The 24,408-nt window shown below is 39.2% G+C and overlaps 1 protein-coding gene across 1 annotated transcript in view; it reads right to left on the reverse strand.

Moving 5' to 3' along the window:
* The window catches only part of HYDIN (HYDIN axonemal central pair apparatus protein), a 403,917-nt gene that overhangs the window by 259,880 nt on the left and 119,629 nt on the right, over positions 1 to 24,408 (reverse strand). Inside the window, exons 8-9 of the mRNA XM_047711407.1 lie at positions 19,456 to 19,655; positions 11,292 to 11,416 (exon numbers count right to left, since the gene is read on the reverse strand). Coding sequence (XP_047567363.1) covers positions 11,292 to 11,416; positions 19,456 to 19,655 — 325 coding nt within the window. The remainder of the gene's footprint in view (positions 1 to 11,291; positions 11,417 to 19,455; positions 19,656 to 24,408) is intronic.

Genomic DNA, 24,408 nt, shown 5'->3' on the forward strand with positions numbered 1-24,408 from the left:
TCCTCTCTCTGGGCCTTCTCTCGTGCTCTCTTTCTCAAATAAATAATACTCTTTTTTAAAAAACTACTTGAGACAATAACATATATGATTTATAGATAGATAAATATGTAAAAATACCATAAAAATGAACCAAATACAGCTCCTCTGAGAAGCCATAGGCATCAGATCAGGACAGAGTAAATGAGATGACTTCAAATCTGTACTCAGTTTAGTTATCCATAAAATAAAACATCTGAAGGAAATGTGTATAGCAAAATGTTGAGATGCATTAAACATAATCATTGTTGATTATATTACTTCTGTGCTTCTGTTGTGATTTGAAATATTTCATTGTTTAAAAGTCTAATCAAGGAAAAGGATCCAAGGGCTTATTTAGTTCATACAAATCTCAGGGTCAGAGGGACTAAGGTCATCAATTTGAGTTGCTCACTGCAAAACCCTTTCTTCTAGAAATATAGCAAAACCAGGGCACCTGGGTGGCTCAGTGGGTTAAGCTGCTGCCTTCAGCTCAGGTCATGATCTCGGAGTCCTGGGATCGAGTCCCGCATCGGGCTCTCTGCTCAGCAGGGAGCCTGCTTCCTCCTGTCTCTCTGCCTGCCTCTCTGCCTGCTTGTGATCTCTCTCTGTCAAATAAATAAATAAAATCTTTAAAAAAAAAAAAAAGAAATATAGCAAAACCCACTACACTCTTTTTTAAAACCATCTAATATTGATTTTTTTTAATCCATCTTCCGAAAATCATCAGATCCACAAAGTAAAGGAAACAATAACTCTTGTCTCCACAACTTTAGGAATGTGACTTGATTTGTCCACCCACTCTCATGAAGACAACCTTAGAAAGGGCTCCCAAACCCTAGTGACTTAGAAAACTGGTTGGATGAAGGGATGTTATGCCTGCCAGAGTGGACAAGGTTGCTGTTCCCCAGCACTGGTATTTTTCTCTCCTTGGGGTGCCTGTTCCCATTTGGCTTCTGATTTGGTTTCTAGGGTTGAATGTTGTGATCACTGCAGATGAGGTTTGCCACTGTCATTTATTATGTCCTAGTAAAAATGTTTTCTGGAAGTCTCATTAGCTCTTGTTAGTTTTGCTACTATCAATCAAGCAAAACAAAACAAAAAAATGAACAAAACTAAGTTTACCAAAAAAATACGAAGCTAGCTATACACACAATATATTTCATACCTTCAGACAACAGAGGGCAATAAATAAAATATATGAGTGGAGCCATAGATTCTCTAGGAACTAGCAAGTTGGTGGAAAGAGTGTTTTTCATTTCCTGGTCACAGCAGGGTCAAATTCACCCATGCAAGTGAATTGCTGAATCAAACTTCTTTAGAAATGCTCTTTCTTTGAAAGGTGCAGGAAACAACTTCCAAGACTTGCTTGACTGAGCTCACCCAGCAAATCAGTGGCAACGTCAAAGTCAGTATTCTCCATCTCCATGGAAGGCAGTGGAGGATTACAGAAAGTATGCTGGCCTCAGAGGATGCCAAAGACCTGGGTTCAAGTTCCAGCTTTACTTAGGTGGATAGTTTTCAATGTCTCTGAACCTCAGTTTACTCATCTCTAAAATAAAGGGAGTTACATAAATGCAGAGAATAATCTGGTGATTGCAGCAAAAGGGGTGGGGGGAGTGAAGTAGGTGAATGGTGTCAAGAGGTAAAAACTTCCAGTTATAAAGTAAGCCACAGGAATGAAAAGTACGGCATAGGGAATATAGTCAATCGTATTGCATTAATTTGGAATGGCGACAGATGGCAACTACACGAGTGTTTTGTGATGTGTATAAATGCCCAATCACGATGTTGTATACCTGAAACTAATATAACATTATGTGTCAACTATACATCAAAAGATTTTTTTAAAGTAAAATAAAATAATGGGGTTAAGAGATGTCCTCTAATGTCCTTTTAAATGTGAAAACCTCATGACTCGAGTCTTCCACTTGCTATGTAATTGACAGAAACCTCATTCCAACCTCCTAAACAATCTTGACCGTCTATGCGTCCAAACTTGTGCTATTCCCTATCCTAAGGTATGGAAGAAGAAATAAAGAAAAGGAAACAGTCAAGGAATGTTTCCATTGCCTCTGAAGCCATGTTAAAAACATTTACTCTTTTACCATAACTATGTTTTGCTAGGTTTTCTAATTATAACAGCACACCCTTATAATTAATCATAATAATCACACAGCTGAAACAAAGCTTATGCAGGGAGGTCTGCACCAGTATACTCAGATACATATTATTTAGTAGTTTCAACTGTGAGATAACATATTGCACTCAATTACTTGCTATGTTCTATTTTGGTATTCCTTTCTTGGCTTTCAGGAGGAAAAAAAGATCTTCTTTATGGCTTATTAGAGTACAATATATAAATGACTATAAAGCTGTCCTTTGAAGTACTAATATTATGATTACTTTTATCTTTAATAATAATACATCATGATGTCTTTGGGGGAAAAGAGCCTATTTGCCAACTTCTGACTCCTGAATTGAAATATCTCCTCTTCAGTAAGAGACATAATACTTAAAAAATGCTGAGTAAGTGCATCAGCTCCATTTCCTGATTGTGCCAGTGGTTAATGTCACCTCTAAGATGACAGCAACCTTACCAGGCATTGAATAAAAAACACTTTTATGCTCTTACTTCTAGGGTTCATTCCAGTAACCAAAGGTTTAATAAGAATATGTTTTTTCTTAAAGCCTGTTCTAAATACTAGTATCTCCTTGAACCCCTAGATTACCTAAAGTTTCTCAATACCCAGTTAAAAAATGCAAAACTTAAGCAGTTAAACCATTTATCTTTTAAGAGTCAAATAATATTTTCGTATCTCAGTTTTATTGAAAATGATAGAATTAGTTTACTCAACTGTTGTGTTTCTGGTTTTGTTCTATTTTGTTTTTAAGAATGTAGTCTTGACTAATTGTGTTCTTAATCTCTTCTGGAAGAATCAGTTTGTAAAAGGTATCAAGTTACTTCAGTTATTCTCTTTTAGACTATTATAAAAAGGTAACAAAATCATTTCGGTGGTAAAATCAATTTCCTAAACAAACTTGGTTTCACCACAGATAGGCATATACAGAAGAAAGCACAGAAGAGTTCTGGTTCAGGTAAACACTGAGAGTAAAATATTAGATAGTGGTGAAATTTACACTCAACTTCCTTGATTCTAGAGCACTGGTTCAAACTCTGGTGGATGAAAAAGAAAAATCTCCTAGCTGCATTTAACCAAGACTTTCTATCCAATGGAGGACCAGCAACTGAAGGGCATAAACACAACTGTTAGAAATGTGATTGAGTACTTCCCGCTGAGGATTATCAATGTTCCTCCTTCTGGAACATTGTTTGAGGAAGTATGAAAAAAATCCAAGCGAAATTTCCCTCCTCAAATCAATTCATAATTGAAACAGCTGCAGAACGTTCAATCAGATGCTTATTTAGTGAAATGAGAAGGCAATGATCATGGCTGCCTGGAAAAGCTCCTGATTGTGTTTAGACAGTCATTACTGTTTTTCACTAATGAAAGGTTATAGGTTGCAGTCATTGATAACCCACAATAAAGATGAAAGCATATTCTTATCAGCAGTTCATTTCATGTAAAGAAAAATGCAAAAGATAGCTTACCTCTATCTGCATCTTCAGAAAATGACTGTGAACCAAAGTTGACGTCAGAACCTCACAGTGTGGAAGTCAACATTGCCATGGTGATTCAATTTTAATACACGAATACTTGTTTCCTTTGGCACATGACTATAAATGTAAGTATGGGTGTCAACTCAAATACTTAACCAAAAGTTAAAATACAGATTGAAGGCCAGTGAGAGCTGCATTTCACAGTCAATAAATTAAGGGAGTAAAAGTACCTAGATAGTGACATGAGAGATTATAGAGATGATCTACTCTGGTGGAAAAAGCACTGCATAGGAGATTACAGTCTGAGCCTGGGTTTTAATTGTGCTTCTGCTACTCAAGCAAACTTTGGAAGCCACTTGGTTTCTTTTCTTTTCTTTTTTTCACTTGGTTTCTTAAAGCTTCAGTTTTTCATTTGTAAAATCTAGATTTGATTATTAGTTAAGTCCTCTCTCAAGCTTTGAGTCTATTGAGCTATGGAGCATTCTAAACTGTTGGTCTCAAAACCCAACCAAATAAAATTTTTGACATTATACCACCACCCTATGTATACTCGTTCATTTATAATTATATTATATACTACAAGTACGTATATACATACATATGAGTACTAGAGTACTAGGACTAGAGTACTAGAGTACTCATATGTCAAATATATTAAAAATATGATTCAAAATACTTAAAATGAGCTAAAGATGAAAGATATTTTAAAGATAATTTGGTATGTTTATCAACAATTATGTTTACCAACAAAAATTGACTATGCTTCATTCTTTTTTAAACGCCTGACTTAAAACACTTTGTGATAAAGTAATCCAAACATAATTCTAAGGCCACATTTTTTCCAATACTTAATTTTAGGGGCTGACATAAATGAAAATGATAACTCACAAAGATACAGAGATCCAGATGGAAGAAATATATCATTGATTGAATTTATTAACACTCATATTTTTCACTTTCACCCACTATTAACACTAACAACACAATAGCTTCTCGGCCTTTTGGCTAAGATCAAGTGTAAAACTAACAACACAAAGGCGTTTGTTGAAATTCAAGAATAAAAAAAGAAAGGAAGAAAGGAAAGGAGGAAGGAAGGAAGCGAGAAGACACATATTACCAATATCAATAATGAAAGAGGAGATCCGCTATAAAACCTACAGACATCACAAAGCTTAAAGTTTTTTGTTTTCTTTTGTTTTGTTTTTAAATTTTTATTGTGTTATGTTAGTTACCATAAAACAAATCATTAGTTCTTGATGTAGTGTTCCAAGATTCATTGTTTACATATAACATCCAGTGCTCCATGCAATAAGTATCCTCCTTAATAACCACCACCAGGCTCACCCATTCCCCAACTCTCCTCCCCTCTTAGGGTTATTATGAACATTTTATGCCAACAAATGTAAATTTTTAGATTAAACTGAAAATTTTCTTTAAAAAGTTTACCAAAATTACACAAGGAAACAAAACAGAAACACCTTAGTAGATCTAAATGTACTAAATAAACTGAATAACTGAATAACTAAAAAACCTCCCAAAAAAGGCTCTAGGCCCAGATAGCTTGAAAAGTGAATTTTTCAAACCCTTAAAGAAGAAATAATATGAATATTATAAATGACAACACTTGTAGAGAATGAAAAAGTAGAATAATTCCCAACTTGTTTTATGAGACCAATTTGTTTTTTCAGATCAAAGATGAAGCCATTGCATGAAAAGGTGAAATAATATTTGACCTCTCAACAAATGCATAAGTAATATATGAAAGTCAACACCCATTCAAAATTAAAATTCTTAGAAACCTAGAGATGGAAGAAAATGTTCTTAATCTGAAAGAGAGTACCCATTAAGAGCATCATACTAAATGATGAAACAGTGAGAACTTCCACTCTGAGACTGAGAACAAGAGAAGGATGTTTGCTGTCATCATTTCCATTAAACTCTGATAAAGGCCTAGCTGTGCAAGAAAGAATAAGAAATAAAAGGCTTGGGGCGCCTGGGTGGCTCAGTGGGTTAAAGCCTCTGCCTTCAGCTCAGGTCATGATCCCAGGGTCCTGGGATTGAGCCCCGCATCGCATCGGGCTCTCTGCTCAGCAGGGAGCCTGCCTCCCTCTCTCTCTCTGTGCCTGCCTCTCTGCCTACTTGTGATCTCTGTCTGTCAAATAAATAAATAAATAAATAAAAGCTTTAAAAAAAAAGAAATAAAAGGCTTAAGGACTGAAAAAGAATAAAACTATCATTATTTGAAGATGCCATGTGTATATACAAAATCCAAAATCACCTACAGATAAAGTAGAAGTCAATAAGTTAATTTATCGAGGTTTGAAGGTATAAAAGATCAATATACAAAATACAACTCCTTTTTGATATGCCCCCAAAATTTAGAAAATAAAATTAGCTATGGTGATTGCTGTGAAGTGTGTAAACCTGGCGATTCACAGACCTGTACCCCTGGGGATAAAAATATATTATATGTTTATAAAAAATAAAATTAAAAAAAAAAAGAAAAAGAAAATAAAATTAGAAGAAACATACCACTCCAGCTATAAAGGAAGTGATAAACTGTACTTCATCAAAATTAAATTCTTTTGCTAATGAAAAGATAGTAGTAAGAAAATTAGAAAGATAATCTACTTTTAGGAGATATTTGCAATAACTGTTTCTGAAAGGCCTATATTGGGAAAAAAAAAAAAAAACATGAGTCAATAACAAAAGGACAAATAACCTCCTAAAGTATAAGCAAAATCTCTGAATACACACTTGAGAATAGAATACATAAAAATGGTCTAAGCAAATGAAAAGATACTCAACATCATTAGTCACTGGAGAAATGCCAATTAAAAACAAAATATTAAAAAAAGAAAAATATATAGGCTTTTGTTTATATTTGGCTAATAATAACTCTGCAGCTAGGATGACCTAAAATTAAAAGATCGACAATGTGGAGTAACCAGAAGAACTATCTACCACCACCGGGCGGGGGTGGGGGCTGTGGTTGGTCTTTAAAAAGCTTCAACCACTTTAGAAAACTGTTTGAAGCTTTTCAGAAAGTTAAAACATATACCTACTCTATGACCCAGCAACCTTACCCCTAAACATTTACCTGAGAAAAATTAAAACACACACACACACACACACACACACACACAACTTGTACAAGAATGGTTATGCGAGCTTTATTCATAATAATCCCAAACTTCAAACAAACTAAAGTTACATTAACAGGAGAACAAATAAACCATGGATAAGCCTACAGTGGGACACTGCTCACGGGTAAAGAAGGGAGTTTGCTACACACAACCACATGAATACATCTCCAAAACATTATGTTGAGTGAAAGAAACCAGACACAAGAGACTATATACTCTATTGAGCATATTTATTTGAAGTCCAAGAACAAGCAACACGACTATAGGGTGAGAGGATGCAGAATGTCTAGGTCGGGGATGGAGGGACTGACTGGAAAGGGCATGAGAGGACCCTGAAGCCAGGGATGTTCTCTATCCTTAACGGAGTGGTCATTACACAGATCTTGCCAAAACTCACCAAACTGTACACTGAAGAACTGTGCATCCTATTGTATCTAGATTGTATCTCAATAAAAAATGTAATGAAGATTACATAATAAATATATAAATAATAAACATAAAAAATAAGACTATAAAAGAATAAACCTAACCACAATGGTCAAGGCTTTTACCCAGAACACTACTGCTGAGAGAAATTAGCAAAAACCTAAATACATGAGAGATAAACCACATTCATACTATACTACATAGAGAGCATTATAGAATAGTAGGAAAGGATGAACTACTCCATAAATCATGCTGAATGATGTGAAAAAAGACATAGAGTCAGTTTTAAGCAGCAAATTAAACTGGAGACTGAAATAACTAAAATAGTTGATAAAAATAGTTTTTAAACTACTTTAAAATCCATCACTAACCCTATCAGAAAATAAAACATCAAAGTGAAAAATTGCAAGAAATAGTGTAGTACCCAGGCTGTCTTTTGTCAGTTCTCTACTCTCAACAGTTCTCTACTCTTCATCAAACCTAGCAAAAAAAAAAACAACAACAACAACTCAGATTTAACCACTCCTCCAGGTCTTTATTTCCTTATGAAAGCTTGCATGCCTTGAGGAGATAGGCAAAGAGAAAGACTCCCTAAAAATCTGCTTTTGCTCCTTTTTCTGCTTCTGTTCTTACCAGAACCTGTACCCCCACCCCACTTAACACATCCCTCAGTATATCTTCCTTGTAAGGGACAAGAAGTTAATGATTTCTCTAGAACAGATAACATCTAAGGAAGAACCAGGTGAGAATGACCTGAGGAAGTCATCATATGCACATTCCAGACCAGGGCTCCAGATATCTCCAGGCCAAGGCCCCCCTGGCTCCAAGGAATAAGACCTGGGCCTTTGTCTTCTTCGTTCTAACCAGTTCCTGGATGCCTGAGGGGATATGCATACCAGACCCTGACAAAGACAAGACTCCCTCTTTTCCTTTCTGAGTCTCCCAGAATCTCCATCCGCATCTGCTCTCTCCTTATCTTCAATAAACTGTGCTCTCACTTCCTATGAGCTCGCATTTGATTTCCATCCTAGTGAAGCCAAGGACCTTCTTGGCTGATCTTGAGGAACCCCTCTGGCTTCCTGGATTAGGCCTGCATGCATCAAAGGAAAACTTACATTAAATAAATGTGTATATTTTTCTCTTAATCTGTTCTTTGCTACAGGGAGGCCATCCAAAAGCTTAGAAGAGTGGAGGAAAACCATATTCTTCCTCCCCCACAGAAATCGTGGTTGAAAACCATCAGAACTAATAAAAAGCAAACTAACTAAACAGATTTAATGTATTTAAATGCTCAGAAACAGAATGAGAATGACAGTGTTTAACATGCTTAAGAAATAAAAGGGAAACTTGAAGAATAAAAGAGTAGAAAGTAATCAGATTGAAGAACAGATTGAATCAAGAACCACATAAAATTTCAGAAATGAAAATACTTATAATTGAAAAATTAAAACTCAGCAGATGAGACTTCACGGAAGAAGGAATTACTGAATAGAGAAGAAAAAGTATTCAGAGTTCTACAAAGACAAAGAAATGGAAAAAGTACAATAGAGGTTTAAAGGAATAAAAAATCAGGGCACCTGGGTGGTTAGTTGGTTAAGCTTCTGACTCTTGGTCTCAGCTCAGGTCATGATCTCAGGGTCCTAGGGTCAAGGCCCACATTGGGCTACACCCTCAGTGAAGAGTCTACTTGAGATTCTCTCCCTCTTCCTTTGCCAATACTCCTGCTTTCACATTCTCTCTCTCTCTTTCAAATAAATCTTTTTCAAAAATGTTAATCTCTTATTTTAAAAAAAGGAATAAATGAGAATAATAATAGACTAAGAAACAGAATAAAAGAGTAACTGATTGGAATTCCAGAACAAGATTACAGAAGGGAGAAGAGCCAAGAATCCACATGGGGGGGGGGGAATTAAACACAGTCCCTACCTCACACATATTCATACAAATATGAAATCAAAGATCAATCATTAATCTCAACAAAGGAGCTACAACTATTACTCTTTTAAAAGTAAACAGAGTATGTTTGTGATCCTTGAGAAGGTGATTATTTCCTAGCAAGAAGGCAAAAAGCATTAATCTTAAAGGAAAAACATTGATAATGTCAACATAATCAAAATTAAAAATTTCTGCTGCTGAAGAAATATGAAGGAAATGAAAAGGGGGAAGCTACAGACTGGAAGAACATATTAACAATACATATATCTGACAAGTGATTAGTGTTCAGAATACCAAGTTACAAAGTACTCTTAAAATTAATAAAAGAAGGGACGCCTGGGTGGCTCAGTTGGTTAAGCAGCTGCCTTCGGCTCAGGTCATGATCCCAGCGTCCTGGGATCGAGTCCCACATCGGGTTCCTTGCTTGGCGGGGAGCCTGCTTCTCCCTCTGCCTCTGCCTGCCATTCTGTCCGCCTGTGCTCGCTCTCTCTCCCTCTCTCTCTGACAAATAAATAAAAAAAAATCTTTAAAAAATAATAATAAATAAACACATTTTCCAAAAAAAAAAAAAAAGGGGGGGGGTGCCTGGGTGGCTCAGTGGGTTAAAGCCTCTGCCTTCAGCTCAGGTCATGATCCCAGGGTCCTGGGATCGAGCCCCACATCGGGCTCTGTGCTCTGCAGGGAGCCTGCTTCCTCCTCTCTCTCTCTCTCTGCCTGCCTCTCTGCTTACTTGTGATCTCTGCCTGTCAAATAAATAAATAAAATCTTAAAAAAAATTAATAAAAGAAAAAAAAACAACTCAATAAAAAATGAGCAAAAGACTTGAACAGACACTTCATTAAAAAAGATATATGAATGGCCAGTAAGCACAGAAAAAGGTCCACAACATCATTAATCATTAGATAAAAACTAAACCTACTAAAAGACATAGCTTCACACTACTAGTAGGTCTAAAATGAAAAAGACAACACTATGTGGTAGCAGGAAAAAAAAGAAGAAAACAACCGCATTTATCAGCAAAGATCTGAAGCAATCGGAAGTCTCGTGCTTTGCTGATGGGACTGTAAAATGGCACAGGTACTTTGGAAACATTCATGTTCTTGATGTGTTATAAGCTATGCTTTTTACCTTTCTCTGCTAGGTTATATGGGTCAAAACTCTCCCCTTTTTGCTTAAGGGAGTTCGGGTTAGGTTTGCCTTGCTAGCAGCCAATGAATCCTGACTTACACTGAAAGATAAGATACACAGTTCGTACCACTGGGTATGCGTTGCTCCATCAGGCAACATGGAACTTGGACCACTTAACAACGGGTCCTTAAACATGGACTAGAGCTGCCCTGCTCAGAGGTGTGTCCACAAAAGCAGCAACTCTGAACTGTGACCCAGATGTCATCTGTTGCTCTTTCCCTGGTTGTGCATTTGTGTTTTCTGCCTACAGTGCCCTCCTGATGCAGACAATCTGGGTCAATAAACACAAATGCGTAAAAAAGAAGTGAGAAGGAAATGAGAAAAATCATGAAATAATAAATGCAATGGTAAAATATTAATCTAACAACCAACTTTGGAGACTTGCCTAGTGTACGTGCAGCCTACATGACCATCAATTAAATATTAGCAAAAACAATGTATAATTTTCGTTATTGTACAGACTGGAGCCTTCAGAAAATCCTGGTAGCAATAGACACAGAATCACATTTAAGTAAGATGCTGTGCATTCTAAGGATTAAGGCAAGGGGATCTTACGTAGACTGGTCAGCACACAGGAGACATTCTGAACTGGGATTTACATTTTTTAAACTTTAAGACAATTGCAGTAATAAATCAAATGGAAAATCCATGGGGTATTCAGTTACCATAATGTTTCATTTACATAAATACAATTAAGCTACCAGTGTGACTTCAGGGTTTAGTTCCCTTCCTGAGAGCTGTTATTTGTCAGGCTTTCGAGCATTGGAAAAACCAGTCTGGTGGGATTTATTTCTGGCTCAACATTATTTCTGTGGGAGACATTCATTCTTTGGTTTTTCGCCTCATGGATCTTAGCTTACTTTAACGCAGCCAAAAGAACCATTTCCTATTTTGCTTCACCGTATTTTCCATCTGACCTTTCTTAACATGTAGAACTTTTAACAAAGAAGGACGCATACCTGTGTCGTAATGCACGATAAGCCTTTTGCTGTGGCTGCCCACAGTCTGCGGCTCAAAATCCACTTCCAGCTGCATGGACTCCCCCACATTAAGAGTTCCGGAAGATGGCTCCACGGAGAAAGGCCTGCAGCACACGATGAGACACTCTATCAGAGCCCATTCCTATCTGGTGTGAGGGGGAGGAGGAAAGGATAGGGGAGTTCTTTTTTTTTCTTTTCTTTTCTTATTATATTTTGTTATGCTAATCACCATACAGTACATCATTAGTGTTTGATGTAGTGTTCCATGATTCATTGTTTGTGTACAACAGCCAGTGCTCCATGCAATATGGGACCTCCTTAATATCCATCACTGGGCTCACCCATCCCCCCACCCCCGTCCCTTCTAAAACTCTCAGGTCGTTTCTCGGAGTCCATAGCCTCTCATAATTCTTCTTCCCCTCTGATTTCCCCTCCTTCATTTTTCCCTTCCTTCTCCTAATGTCCTCCCTGCTATTCCTTATGTTCCACAAATTAAGTGAAACCATATGATAACTGACTTTCTCTGCTTGATTTATTTCACTCAGCGTAATCTCCTCCAGTTCCATCCATGTTGATGTAAAAACTGTGTATTCATCCTTTCTGATGGCTGAGTAATATTCCATCCTGTCTATGGACCACATCTTCTTGGACCATTTATCTGTTGAAGGGCATCTGGGCTCCTTCCATAGTTTAGCCGTCTTTGACATGGGTGCTATGAACATTGGGCTGCATGTACCCCTTCTTTTCACTACCTCTGTATCTTTGGGGTAAATACCCAGTAGCGCAATTGCTGGGTCATGAGGCAGCTCTATTTTTAACTTTTTGAGGAACCTCCACACTTTTCTCCAAAGTGGCTGCACCAGCTTGCATTCCCAGCAAGAGTGGAAGAGAGGTTGTAGAGGAAGGGGAGTTCTAGCACTGCAGGCACTAGAACAATTTGGTAATTCAGAAATAAAGTACACTTCTCCCCTGACATGAAAGAACTTTGCTTTTAAGGTTAAAATAGCAGTATTAGACCAGCAGGTGTAAGAGAAACTTAAATGATACAGTAATATTCTCGTTTGGGTCCTTGCCATTCAGCCATTCTTTTAACATTCATGGAGTGATTCCAGTGGTCAGCCCTAAAACATGTCTGCAAGTACTATAATTTGCAGAAGAAAAATACCTTCAAAGGGATAAAAACCAAGTTTTGTGATAGGTCAGTGAAGAGAAGGTTTCATAATGGAAAACTGTGAGACTCCTGAAGATCACACAATCACATGAGGATGACTTTAGGGCAGTTTTAACAAAGGGTCTGCTTAACAGAAGGGGGAAGGGGAACTACAAATGATACAATCCCCCAGGGTTATAAAGAGTTAAGCCATTATGACCTCTAGGCCCAAAGAGCCAAGGAGTGGTTTTGAAACCTACAGGAGTCCTATGAGAACGCTGCTGTATGAGGAGCAAGGACCTTTAGTCAAGAGAGACAGACAGTCAGCCCAGATGGCCTCACAGGGAAGACACAAGGGGACAAAGTGTCCCGACTTCAAATCCTCTCATCTGGTCACCTGCTGGGACTCCCACTGGCTGAACCCAATCAGAAGCCAAAGGGATGGAAGCCTGTTGACCCATGCCACGCAGGTCAGCCTCCTGGGTGACAGCAAGCTGGAGACCGGTGGAGAGCATTTAGAAAGGCAAACTGGGGATAAGTTCTATGCTTTGAAAATAGAATTTGTGCATGGACACATGATGGGGTGGTAGGGTGGCTTTGGGAACAGGAAATAGTTTCATTTCATTTCCCTGGAAGGAAGTGGTAAGAGAGAAGCTGGATCTGATCATGAGGTACCTTAAATAACTTACAGAGTTCTTCCTTCTAAATAGAAAACCCAGCCCATTTAATTATTTTCATGGTCCATTTCACTTCTCTAAATTGCTAGTTTTTCAAAGTAATGCGTTGTACAATGTATCTGGCAGGCTACGTTTTTTCTGATTATTTACTTCTATCAACACTGTTTTTTAGTTTTATCCCTGAAATCTTCCCTTAAGTAATGAACTTAATGTCCAAAAGCCTAAGCTTCTGTGAGGGTACAGAGCCATGGCGAGGGTAGGACATAGTGGTACCTGAGATCTTCTCTGTAGTGCTTCCCACCATGGGAAACTGTTTCTTTTCTCTGGGGCTCTCTAGTTGGATCTCCCTCTACATTCACTTCTTTATCTTCCCATTCCCTTGTCCTTTTCCCACACCTATAGCACCAGCTCTCCAGTGAACTGCAGGCACTGTGTAGAAGCTCTATGCGGGTAGCGGTCCCTAGCCTGAAGCCAACTGAAAAAGTTCAAAACTCAGCTCTGCCATGACCTTGGGGCAAGTCACTGAAGCTTCGGTCTCCTGGTCTATAAGATGAGGGTAAGGACAGCACCTGCCCCGTAGGGTTGTCAGGCGGACCAAAGGAGCGGACACGGGTAAAATGTAGAGTACAAAGCCTGGCACTAGGCAGTGCTAAACTAATGTTTATTATTATTTCTGTTATCTCCATCACTGGCAGCCTCCAGATGGATGATGAGCCTGAGGGTGATCTTGGGTGTTCAAATGAGTTCAAGTTTTTATTATTCTCCTCTCAATCCTTCACATTGCTCTACGGATACCATAAAAAACATCTATAGGTCATAACACATGCATATCAACACTTCCAGTGGTCCTCATAATGTACGTAATAAAGCTCAAAGTCCTAGGCATTTGAGGTTCCACACAATCTGCTCCCAACCAGATTTTACATTTTCATTAAACACATAACGTCTGTCCAAATGTCCCACGTTATCTGTCACATTCCAAATCAGTTGGAGAAGGAAAGGGTGGGAGGGCTCCACTCCCTTCACCATAACCTCACCTAGCATCGCCCCCTCTCTGTTCCAACCAGACCGCACCCCCTGCACAGACATTCCCCAGCTGCTAGGCTCCCACAGGAATATTTAGCATTTTCCACAGGTCCTAATGCCTCCAGAGTCACTTATCACTGCCCAGACTCAAAGGCACCGCTTAACTAGAATCTTCCTGGATTCTGTCTTGTTAACAAAGTCTCCTTCCTCAGGCTCGAACTTTCTTTTTACTTCTCACTTCAGTTCACCTTGTACTAGAATTAGTTTTCACACCCGCTCCTGTCTGAAGCTACAGACTCTTGAGACAACACGAAAGGGAAAGCAAATAAGCTGCCATGAGCACGAACTCCATCCACACCGGGACCTAACTATGTTGGGTCCCTTCTGTATGCCAATCCTCTTAATCCTGGGGAAAATCTGCAGAAAGGAGGTATTGTTATTTCCACTTTAGATATGAGAAAACATGCTCTAAAAGGGCAGGCAACTGGCCCGAAGTTACCCAACGAGGTGGCCGTGGAGCAGGGTTAGAACTCGAACTTGCAAGTTCAAGTTCTCTCTGCCTCCCAAAAACATGCCTGAACATTGAAGCCACCTGAAGAGATACATCTTTGTGTCTCTCACCCTATGCACAGTTCTTTACTAAAAGATGCCTCTCAGAAGAGGTTGTGGATTGAATTACAACCAACTTTCAGAGGGAAATAAAAATATCTGTAGTCATTAAGTCACCTTTATAACATTTTGGTGGAACAGAAAAGGAGCAGACTTTTAGCATCTCAAGAATCTCTACTTCCTGAGATGAAGGTAGGAGATCCAAAGTAAGGCTCACAGTCTTAAAAGTTCCTTTTGGTCCCTGATGGTGTCAGTAAGAATCTTAAGAACTGAGAACCGGGCCTAGTTTCCTGACTTTGGGAACAATGTTGTAATATTTTCTTCTATTTTTGCTTCCCTGGGTCCTAATATTTTTTCTTCCTACATGGCGCTTTCATTTTCTTTTCAAACATTTCTTGGTAGCGAAAAGAACAGTTTTGAAATGAATTCGATGGTATTGCACGTAGAACCTAAGCTAATTTTCTATGGACAAAGAGATCCTTCTCTAGGACCTCCAGAAATCCAAATTCTATACAGAAGTAACAGATACTTTTCTGTTGTGCTCACTGTTGGGTTTATATTACACTAAATTTCTTCAGTAGTCAAAAAAACAAAACACCTGGGACAACCATTGCTACTTAGAGCTGCCTAAGCTTTCTCAATAAATCAGATGTTAATTGGGTAGAGTGTGTTAAGTTCTGGCACTTAAACATTGTCCATAATTTGATTTTGTACTTCATTTTACTACAGGCAGTCAGGCTGAACCGGCCAGAAAATATCAAGTATCAGAAAATACTCTTAACAAAGAAGTAAAAGGCATTGTTTTTCAAGGGCATAGAGCTGGCTCTGTCTACCAAAATGTTTGGTTTTGATATAATAGCCCCATTATTACCGAATGCTTGATTAGGGAGGAAACGGGTTCGTGAAAAATCATGAGCCACAAAAAAGATTTTGAGTTTTTTGCTCAACCCACTGTAAACTGCTCTTGAGAACTAAAACTTTTCCATCCTTACAAATCGATATTTTAGCAGAAGGCTGAATATTGGCTCTGTTATATTAAATATGGAATTTAATATTAGTATGCTTTCTTCAGACAATCTTTCTTATTAACTGATTCCTGACATAAGGTTTTGGATTTTGAGACTGCTTCTTCATCTTTCCTATTTCACCTTCCAAAATTAATCCCACTTTAATAGTCAGAATTATTCTGGTACCTACTACAGTTTCAGGTTAAATCTGCAATAAACTTGAAGAGTAATGGTTTATATTCTTTGTATATTTTATAGCACACGGAGACTCCTTTTATTAGCGTAAAAACATTATGCCTATTTTATAGTACTAGGACCATTTTTTTTATTTTAAATTATTGTACAGGTTTATAGTTGTAGCTTTGCCTTGTGATATACTGTTGGTTAGGCATCCTATAAACATTTATTGAGCACTTAATTCTTCTGGCATTATATTTGATGCAGGGAAAATAGAAATGAAAACAGATTCAACCCTTGCTTTTGAGAAACTCACATTCTAATGAGGGCAACAGACATATAAAGAACATTTTATTTTTTATAATTTATATGAACCTAACCATTTATAAGCTTAACCATTAATTCAATCATTATTTCAATGAAAAGAATATGATTTTTAAAAATAATTTCCCATGAGATATTGTTTCTGTGCATTGACTCCTAAAGTGATCAGAGTAAGAGCAGACCCTGGGTTTTCTACTCCAAAATCTCACAATATATCCATTGCTCTACCATGTTGGCAATCATATTAACTGAAAGAGTGGTCCTCACCTTTGGGGCAAAACAATCACTGTGCACTTTTTTTTAGAATGGACGCTTGTCAGGGCATCTCCCCGAAGATTCTGATTTAATACAATGTGACCACAAGTTCAATTACATCCTTTCTCATTGCAACCCCCAGGGTTCTCAGTTGCAAACAACAGAAACCAACTCTGGCTAACTTAAACAGAAAACAGATTTACTGGAAGGATTTGGGGTAGCTCAAAGAATTGATGGCATGCTTAGAAAATATGTATTTTGTGGAAAGAACATAGAACTACTCTATCATGAATAGATAAGATACCTAAACAGGAAAGCAAAAATATTTGCAAACAAATTGAATTGAGAGATTGATTGTCCAGAAGATGAGAGAAATAAGAAGCCCAATTTAAGATGACAAGATCTCTCAGGGATAAGTAACAGCAGTTAGCGATTCTCACCCCTGGGCTGGAGACAAGAGGAGGAGGAAGTGTTATCAGATCATGGGAACTTGACAGAAGTTGGAACCATGGGCAGGCTAGGCTGACAGGAATCAGAACCATACAGGAGATGCAGCCTCTGCTGAGGCCTCTGCTGAAGGCAGAGAGGATGGAGGAGAAATGCCCCGGCCCCTTGTTACTCTGCATTCTCCTTCTAGTGCCCTGCAGTAGTCAAAGTCAGCTGGAATTCCGCTGAGGCAGAAAGCTAACTGCGGAGAGATAGTGAATGAAGCCTGGGAAAGGGAAGGAGTGGATCCGAGGGTAAGTAAGCCCAGAACTGGCCCATGTTTGTTCTGATCCAGGTTTTGGTGTTAGTTCACGAAGGAACTTGGGTAAGTCATTTCCCCTCTCGGGCCTTATTTCCTTCATCTGTAAAATGAGAATGTCGGACTAGAGTTTCTAATGGCTTCATGATTCCTAGCTAGTCCTTGAGTTGGCTCACTATTTTACCTTGGAAGTATTTCTGTATTAGAAGATGTTTCACATTCATAGTTACATGGGCAGAAAAGTTTTACATCTCTTCCGGCAACTTCACACTATGACATCTATGAAGTGGTTTTACTTCACTTTTGTATGAAGGTAATAAAGAGTAAACTGCCATTATAGGTAGATTTTAAGATTCAGCCTCAGTCCGGGAAGATATGCTGCCTGCTCTTGTTTTTCCACCTGAGGTGGATTTTCTTTTACATAGGAAAAATATGAGTATAACAGTAAGTTTTTAATGTGTATTATGGAAAGTGGTTGTGGGAGGACTTTTTTAAATCCAAAAAGATTCGTTCTTTCGTAAGTCATGGCAAGCCAGTTAACCTGCTTCCTACTCCTTCAAACTCTGTGAATCTCCCCAGGAGATGACAAAGGCCATATAAGCACTTAGGGACAAGGTCAAAAGACAATGATCTTCAAAACAACTTCGTCTTTGCTGATTGATTTAGCTAAATGAGTTCAAGCGGTCTTGCTTCTGAAAGTTAGTTAAGAAAACTAAACTTAAGAAAGAAAGTTAGAAAGAGGTTGCCCACCCTAACAATGAAAAAAAAGCAGGTAAACACAAAATCACAACTTTTCTTGAGCGAATCAGAAAGCAGACATCGCAGAGCAAATGAGCAAACTAAAATCTGAAGATGGACAATCCCCCCACCCGCAAGGGGAGGGAAAGGTGCAGACTGCTTTACTGGTAGCAGACAGAACTTCCCTATGGGCAGAAGAAAGTGCAAGAGAGAATGGAACAGAATTATTGTTTGAAGAGATAATGGCTAAGATTTTCCAAAAATAAAGAAAGATGTAGCAAGTGTGGAAACTCAGGATGAAAACCAAAACTAAACAAAAACAAAACAAAATCCTTAAAACAAAAAACAAACAAAAAAGACAAAAAAAAAAAAAAAAAAAAAAACCCCATGCCTAGACATAGCTTATTTGAATTACTAAAAACCAAATATAAAGACAAATCTGAAAGGCAGCCCACAAAAAAAGACATAATTACATCTAGAGGAACAAAGAGTTTTGGCAGAGACCTCATAAGAAAAATGTAAGCCAAAAGATAATGAAATGCCACCTTTATACTGCTGAAACAAATTACGTGTATACAGAACAGTCAACCCAAAATTCTAAACTGTAGAGAATATTTCTCAAAAGTGAAGGCAAAGGGATGCCTGGGTGTCTCAGTTGGTTAAACAGCTGCCTTCGGCTCGGGTCATGATCCCAGTGTCCTGCGATGGAGTCCCACATCGGGCTCCTTGCTCGGCGGGGAGCCTGCTTCTCCCTCTGTCTCTGCTGCCACTCTGCCTGTCTGTGCTCATGCTCTCTCTCTCTCTCTCTCTCCCTGGCAAATAAATAAATAAAATCTTAAAAAAAAATTTTTTTAAATAAAAAAAAATGAAGGCAAAATGCTTTGTTTCAAGTAGACAAAACGAAGAGAATTTCCAATAGACCTGTGCTACAAGAAATACTAAAAGTAATATTTCAGCCAGAAGAAATAGGAATCCAGAGATAAACTTAGGTCTACATGAAACTATTCAGAGATAGTGATGCTCCTGGGACATTCCTGTAAAGATTAAACACAAACTCCCCCCGCCAAGGAATGTGCCCTCCACCCACATCCCAGCAGCCCTAGTACCTATAGTTGGCAGAACAGATAACCTGAAAATACCTAGAAAGACTGGATATATTTACTAATAGATTTCCATGGGCCATTCTCTATGCTAAATAAAAAGATTTGTACTAACATTTCAAAAAACCACCCATACCCAAACCCCAAGTGATTCTTGAATTTTAGTTTCCTCTTGGAATGAAGAGGAAGTTGGCCCTGTATCGGTGAGGTCTCTTGGCCCTGCGACTGAAGATTATAACAAGCAGTTCCACCCTGACTGCTTGTTCTAGCAAATTACCTGTGCTGAATAAATTTAGCTATAATCAATCAAAAACAAGAACTGGAGGAAGGCATACCTGTGGGTTTTCATGTGAAACACAGCATCTTTGTTGCCAATGTTTTGTACCAGCAGAATCTTCTGAGTGCTGTATTTGACAGGGCAAGTGGAAAAATCCAGTTTGTCAGGAAAGTCTAGGATGGCTCGTGCACCCCTAGCTTTGATGGGTACAATAAACTTTTCTCTTTCAGTTATACAGGTCAAAATATGGGCATAATCCTACAAGAGAAGGGTATAATCATTATTTGTGGAGATGCCAACATGATCAAGATAACTATGCAAGTAAAATGGCCATGTGCCAGCTGCCTTGCAAACCAACTTAATGTCTTCCATGAAAGCTCCTCAAGACAATTATAGATGTGCTTTCCATGAGACACTCTTCTCTGAGAGAAAGAGAACAGTTCAAGAGTTAAAACCCACAAGTCAGTGGAGAAGCTTACGCTTCATGTGTTTTCCAGATATTAAGGAGGTGGGATGTGGGCAGTCAAGGCACATTTTTCTTTAGATCAGAGGAAGTTCACACTAGTTGCTTCACATCCTTCTTCCAAATCCTATTTATCCTCCAAGCCATTATATTAATGGCTCCAATTTATGGTCCCTCCAAGCCCATACTCTTAGCATTATGACCTTGCAGCTTCTCCATCAGGAGTAGAGTCTATCTCTCCATCTCAAGCTTAGACCAATGAAACGTGGTCAAAATTATGCTCTGCCAGTTTCAAGCTGAGGCCTCAGGAAGCTTTGGGCATTTTTAGTCTTGCTCTTGGAATCTTGCCACTGCCATATGAGTAAACATTGTCCAGCCTACTGCAGGACGAGAGCCCCAGTGTCCCAGCCAGGACCATGCCAGACCAGCCTACAACCCCAGATATGAGAGAGCCCAACCAAGATAAGCAGCATTTGTTGACCCAATGCATGAGTGGGCCCAGTCAAGACACCTGAACCAGAGTCTTGTGAGCAATAATGTTTATTATTTGAAGTCAGCGGGTTTAGGGGTAATCTATTACTATAGACAATAACAAACTGTTACATAGCCCAGTTTAAACCTCGTCTCTTGAGCAAAGCCATCACTGACCGTTCAACATAAAAATGCTGAGGTCCAAGACATGTATTTTCCCCATTCTTGGATTTAAATGCAAGGAAACGCTGAAATTAAGGCACCCTTTTTTTTTTAAATCATTTCATAAGATAGAAAAATAGAACTCTCATCTTCAATATACCAAAGAAAAAGTAAAAATGGAACCCTCACCAACAAACAAAACTAGATATAAAAGAAAAGTATTAGTAGTCCCCTCAAGAATAGATCAGAAGCTCAGAAGTTACTATGAAAGGAATTTATCTAAACCAAGCTTTTGTTTTAGGTTTTCCCATCATTTAGATGCATGGCGACATTCAAAAATGTAAAGTCCGGGCACCTGGGTGGCTCAGTGGGTTAAGCCGCTGCCTTCGGCTCAGGTCATGATCTCAGGGTCCTGGGATCGAGTCCCGCTTTGGGCTCTCTGCTCGGCAGGGAGCCTGCTTCCCCCCCTCCCCTCTCTCTCTCTACCTGCCTCTCTGTCTACTTGTGATCTCTCTCTGTCAAATAAATAAATAAAATCTTAAAAAAAAATGTAAAGTCCACTTGGAACTTAAATTTTCTTTTAGCAGCCGTGTAGTAAATGGTATTAAAAGGTGGAGGTTACAGAAAATCTCTCCGTGGGCTTTAGGTAAAGAGTGGGAATGGGAATGTCTGACGCATAGTTTGACACATAAACCTGACCATGCCCTCAATCTCAGGCAATCCAGGACCAGGATAAAGCAATGGTCTCCCCGGTTAGTTTATTTATTTAACCACATTTATTAAGTGTTCAGATACCAGCTACTGAGCTAGGTGTGCAAATACAATGAAGCAGAAAACAAGACGTGGATCACTTCAAGCTTGCATAACGACATAGATAATGAAAAGGTAAGTAAGCGCTTCTAATATACAACATAACACATATATAAAGATGAACTCGCCAGGAATGCTCACATGACAGCGCCTGGTACACCTGGAGTCTCTACGTCTCCCTGAACTCCAGACCCAGCTGCCCAGTCAGCACCTCCCTGGAGGCATGTCCCAAACGTAATCTGATCGATGCTACTGCCTACAGTTGCACGAAGATGGAGAAGGAATAGGGCCCGAAATCCAGCCCACATAGCTGGCTCCAACTGCATCAGCCCAGAGGGGGACCCTTTTTCTCATGCCCACATAGGCTCTATAATGTCATCTGGGTCCTGCTTGTGGCCCTCCCTACACCCTCCATCTGTTCCCCTACTGCCTCCCCATCTTGGTATTGGCATCACCACTGTGCCAATGGCCTGGATTTAAAACCCTGGAATGAGGAATTCTTGATCACTCTATTTCTCAGTTTCTTAGGATATTCTATAGGACTGACCTTCAAAATACATTCAGACCACAATCCCTTCTCCCCATCTCTGCCCTGCCACCCTGACCCCAAGCCGCTCCAATCTCTCCTGGGCTAAGTGACCTCTATTTCCACCCTTGCTCCCTTAAAGTCCGTGTTCCACACAAGGGCCCGAGGGGGTCCAGTTAACATGTAAGTCAGCTCAGGCTGCTCCTCTGTTCAGTCTGCCAGGCTGAGACCTGGAGGGCCTGTGAATGCTACAGCCTGGTGTCCCGTCACCTCTCTGGCCACAGCCCCTTTCCCCACTGCTCACTCCCCGTTGCTCCTCAAACATGCTAGAGCCACTCCTCCTCCAGAGCCCGCAAACACCATCTGTTTCTGAGCAGAACACGCTTTCCTCTAGTCACTCACAGAGCTCACTCCTTCACCTGCTTCAGGACTTGGTAAGGCTCGTGGCTCAGCAAAGCCTCTCCTGGCAGCCCTAGTTTAAACTTACCCCACCCCTAGCACTCCCCAGCCTTTCCTTCTGCCTCAGTTTTCCTGAAGCATCCAACATAGTTGTACTTTACCTATTTCTTGAGTCTACTACATGCCCGCCCCTAATATCTCCAGCATCAATAGGGACTTCACTCATCATGCTGACTTCGTGTATGCAGTGCCTAGAACAGGGCCCAGAATGTGGTAAACATTCAAAAAAGATTTGCTGAGGGCAGGAAAATGAGTAAAGCAATGTTGAGCAGCAGCGAGAAATGAAGCATGAGAAGGGGATGGAAAGTGCTTGCTTGCCTGTTTACATGATGTGCTTGGGAAAGGGCTCTGTGAGCAGTAATAATTCAGCAGAGATCTGAGCAGAGTGAGACCGGAGCCGTGTGTGGCTGGACGGCACACTGAGGGAAGTGTGATTTGGGGTCAGAGGTCAGGAGAGGTTAGAGACAGGGCAGGGAGGTAAAAGGGGCCAGATCCCACCGGGCCGCCTGGTAAACTAGTTAGGACCTGAAGACGCCCGAAAGCCTACTGCTGTTGAAAGCTGATTTATGTTTTAGGAAGATCACTAGCTGCTCTGTGGGCAGCAAACCGCAAGAAGCTAAAATGGGAAAAGCTAGGAGAGTCAAGAAGCCCCTGCACCAGTCGGCGCAGCAAGGCAGTGGCCTGGCCTAGTGTGGTACATGCTTTGTTTAGCATTTGGTGAGTCGTGAGTACTCCATAAACACTAGCTGTCATTATTAAAATGCTGTATTAAATACAAGGACTTGGGTAAGGTATACAGGAAAAACTCAACTTGTGTTAACTCTTATTGTTAGAATAATAATAATGATAATCCTTATGATAATAATACAACAAGATAATTTCACAAAGCAACAAGGGCTTTGAATAAGATAAAACATGGTAGAGTGATAATGCTGGAAGAGGCTGCTTTTGGTTAGAACAATCAAGGAGGCCTTCCTGAGGAGGTGGCCTTTGGATAGAAACCTGAACAGCAAAAGGACCCATCCAGGCAAGATCTAGGAAAGGAGTGTTCTTGGCAAGGAGAATTGCAAATGTAAAGGCCTTACAGAAGGAATAAGTAATAAAAACTAATCGAGAGTAGTCATAAAATTTATTGAAGTTGAGTTGTTGGACTCTTAGCTCTTCAACTGATTCTGGTTTCTAGATGGAAATGCCAGGCTCAAAAATTATGCTAATCACACATAAGGGAGTACAAATTGCATTAAGCATACTTAATCCTAGAAAACCCCACAGAATTCACCAATGAAATAGTCTAGTCTGAATTCATCAGAATCCTAAAGAGATAAGTACTGTTTTCATTTTTTCTTAGTGGATCAAACCCAGCAAGAAAAGGTTTTGTTGGGAATTAGGAACTGGAAAGCTTCTGGCACGTGTGGAGACTTAATATTAACAGAGGCTTTGACAGAAAGAACAAAAGATGCTACTGAATCCAGAATGAGAGGTGATCCCAAAGTAATTTGTCTTATTTTATTCTGTATTTACAAACCTTCTGCTTTGTTCTATAAGAAATTGGATATAGCTTAAAACAGTTTAGGAGACTAATTGAAATATTCAGAGATGTTTTCAAACCATTTCAAATTTCCATCAGAGGAAGATTTGAAGTTTGGTCTGAAGTACATATTTTTTTCATAATCAATTCATATATTCATAAAAAAATATGAAGAAATTTTTTAAACAACTCCCTAAAAATGCATTCTAATCTCTGAAGTTCTATATTTAATATGACTATATTAGATTATGTAATATACAATTATATATTGCTCTACTGGCTTACAATTAATTCAGACGTAATGCCTGGGGAGACACTGTCAGCCTTCAAGCTAAGCAATTACTTTAGTTTATATACTCCCTTTCCACTGTATTTAGATTCAGAGCAATCAGGTCACCGTTCAGAGCCAAAATATTTATTCCAAGCTCTTTCCGCTCTACTATGAGAGACATAGCCATGAGTTACTATCTATCCTAAAAGGTTATCCTTTATAAAAATGCTCTCCAGACAAAACATCCAGTCTACTTTTTGTCCATTAGCTTTCCTTCCAAAACACCTAGCCCCCAAACTCTAAAAGCAGAGCAGCAAAATA

The sequence above is a fragment of the Lutra lutra genome, chromosome 17 (assembly GCF_902655055.1).
Source record: "Lutra lutra chromosome 17, mLutLut1.2, whole genome shotgun sequence".
NCBI classification, from domain to species: Eukaryota; Metazoa; Chordata; class Mammalia; order Carnivora; family Mustelidae; genus Lutra; species Lutra lutra.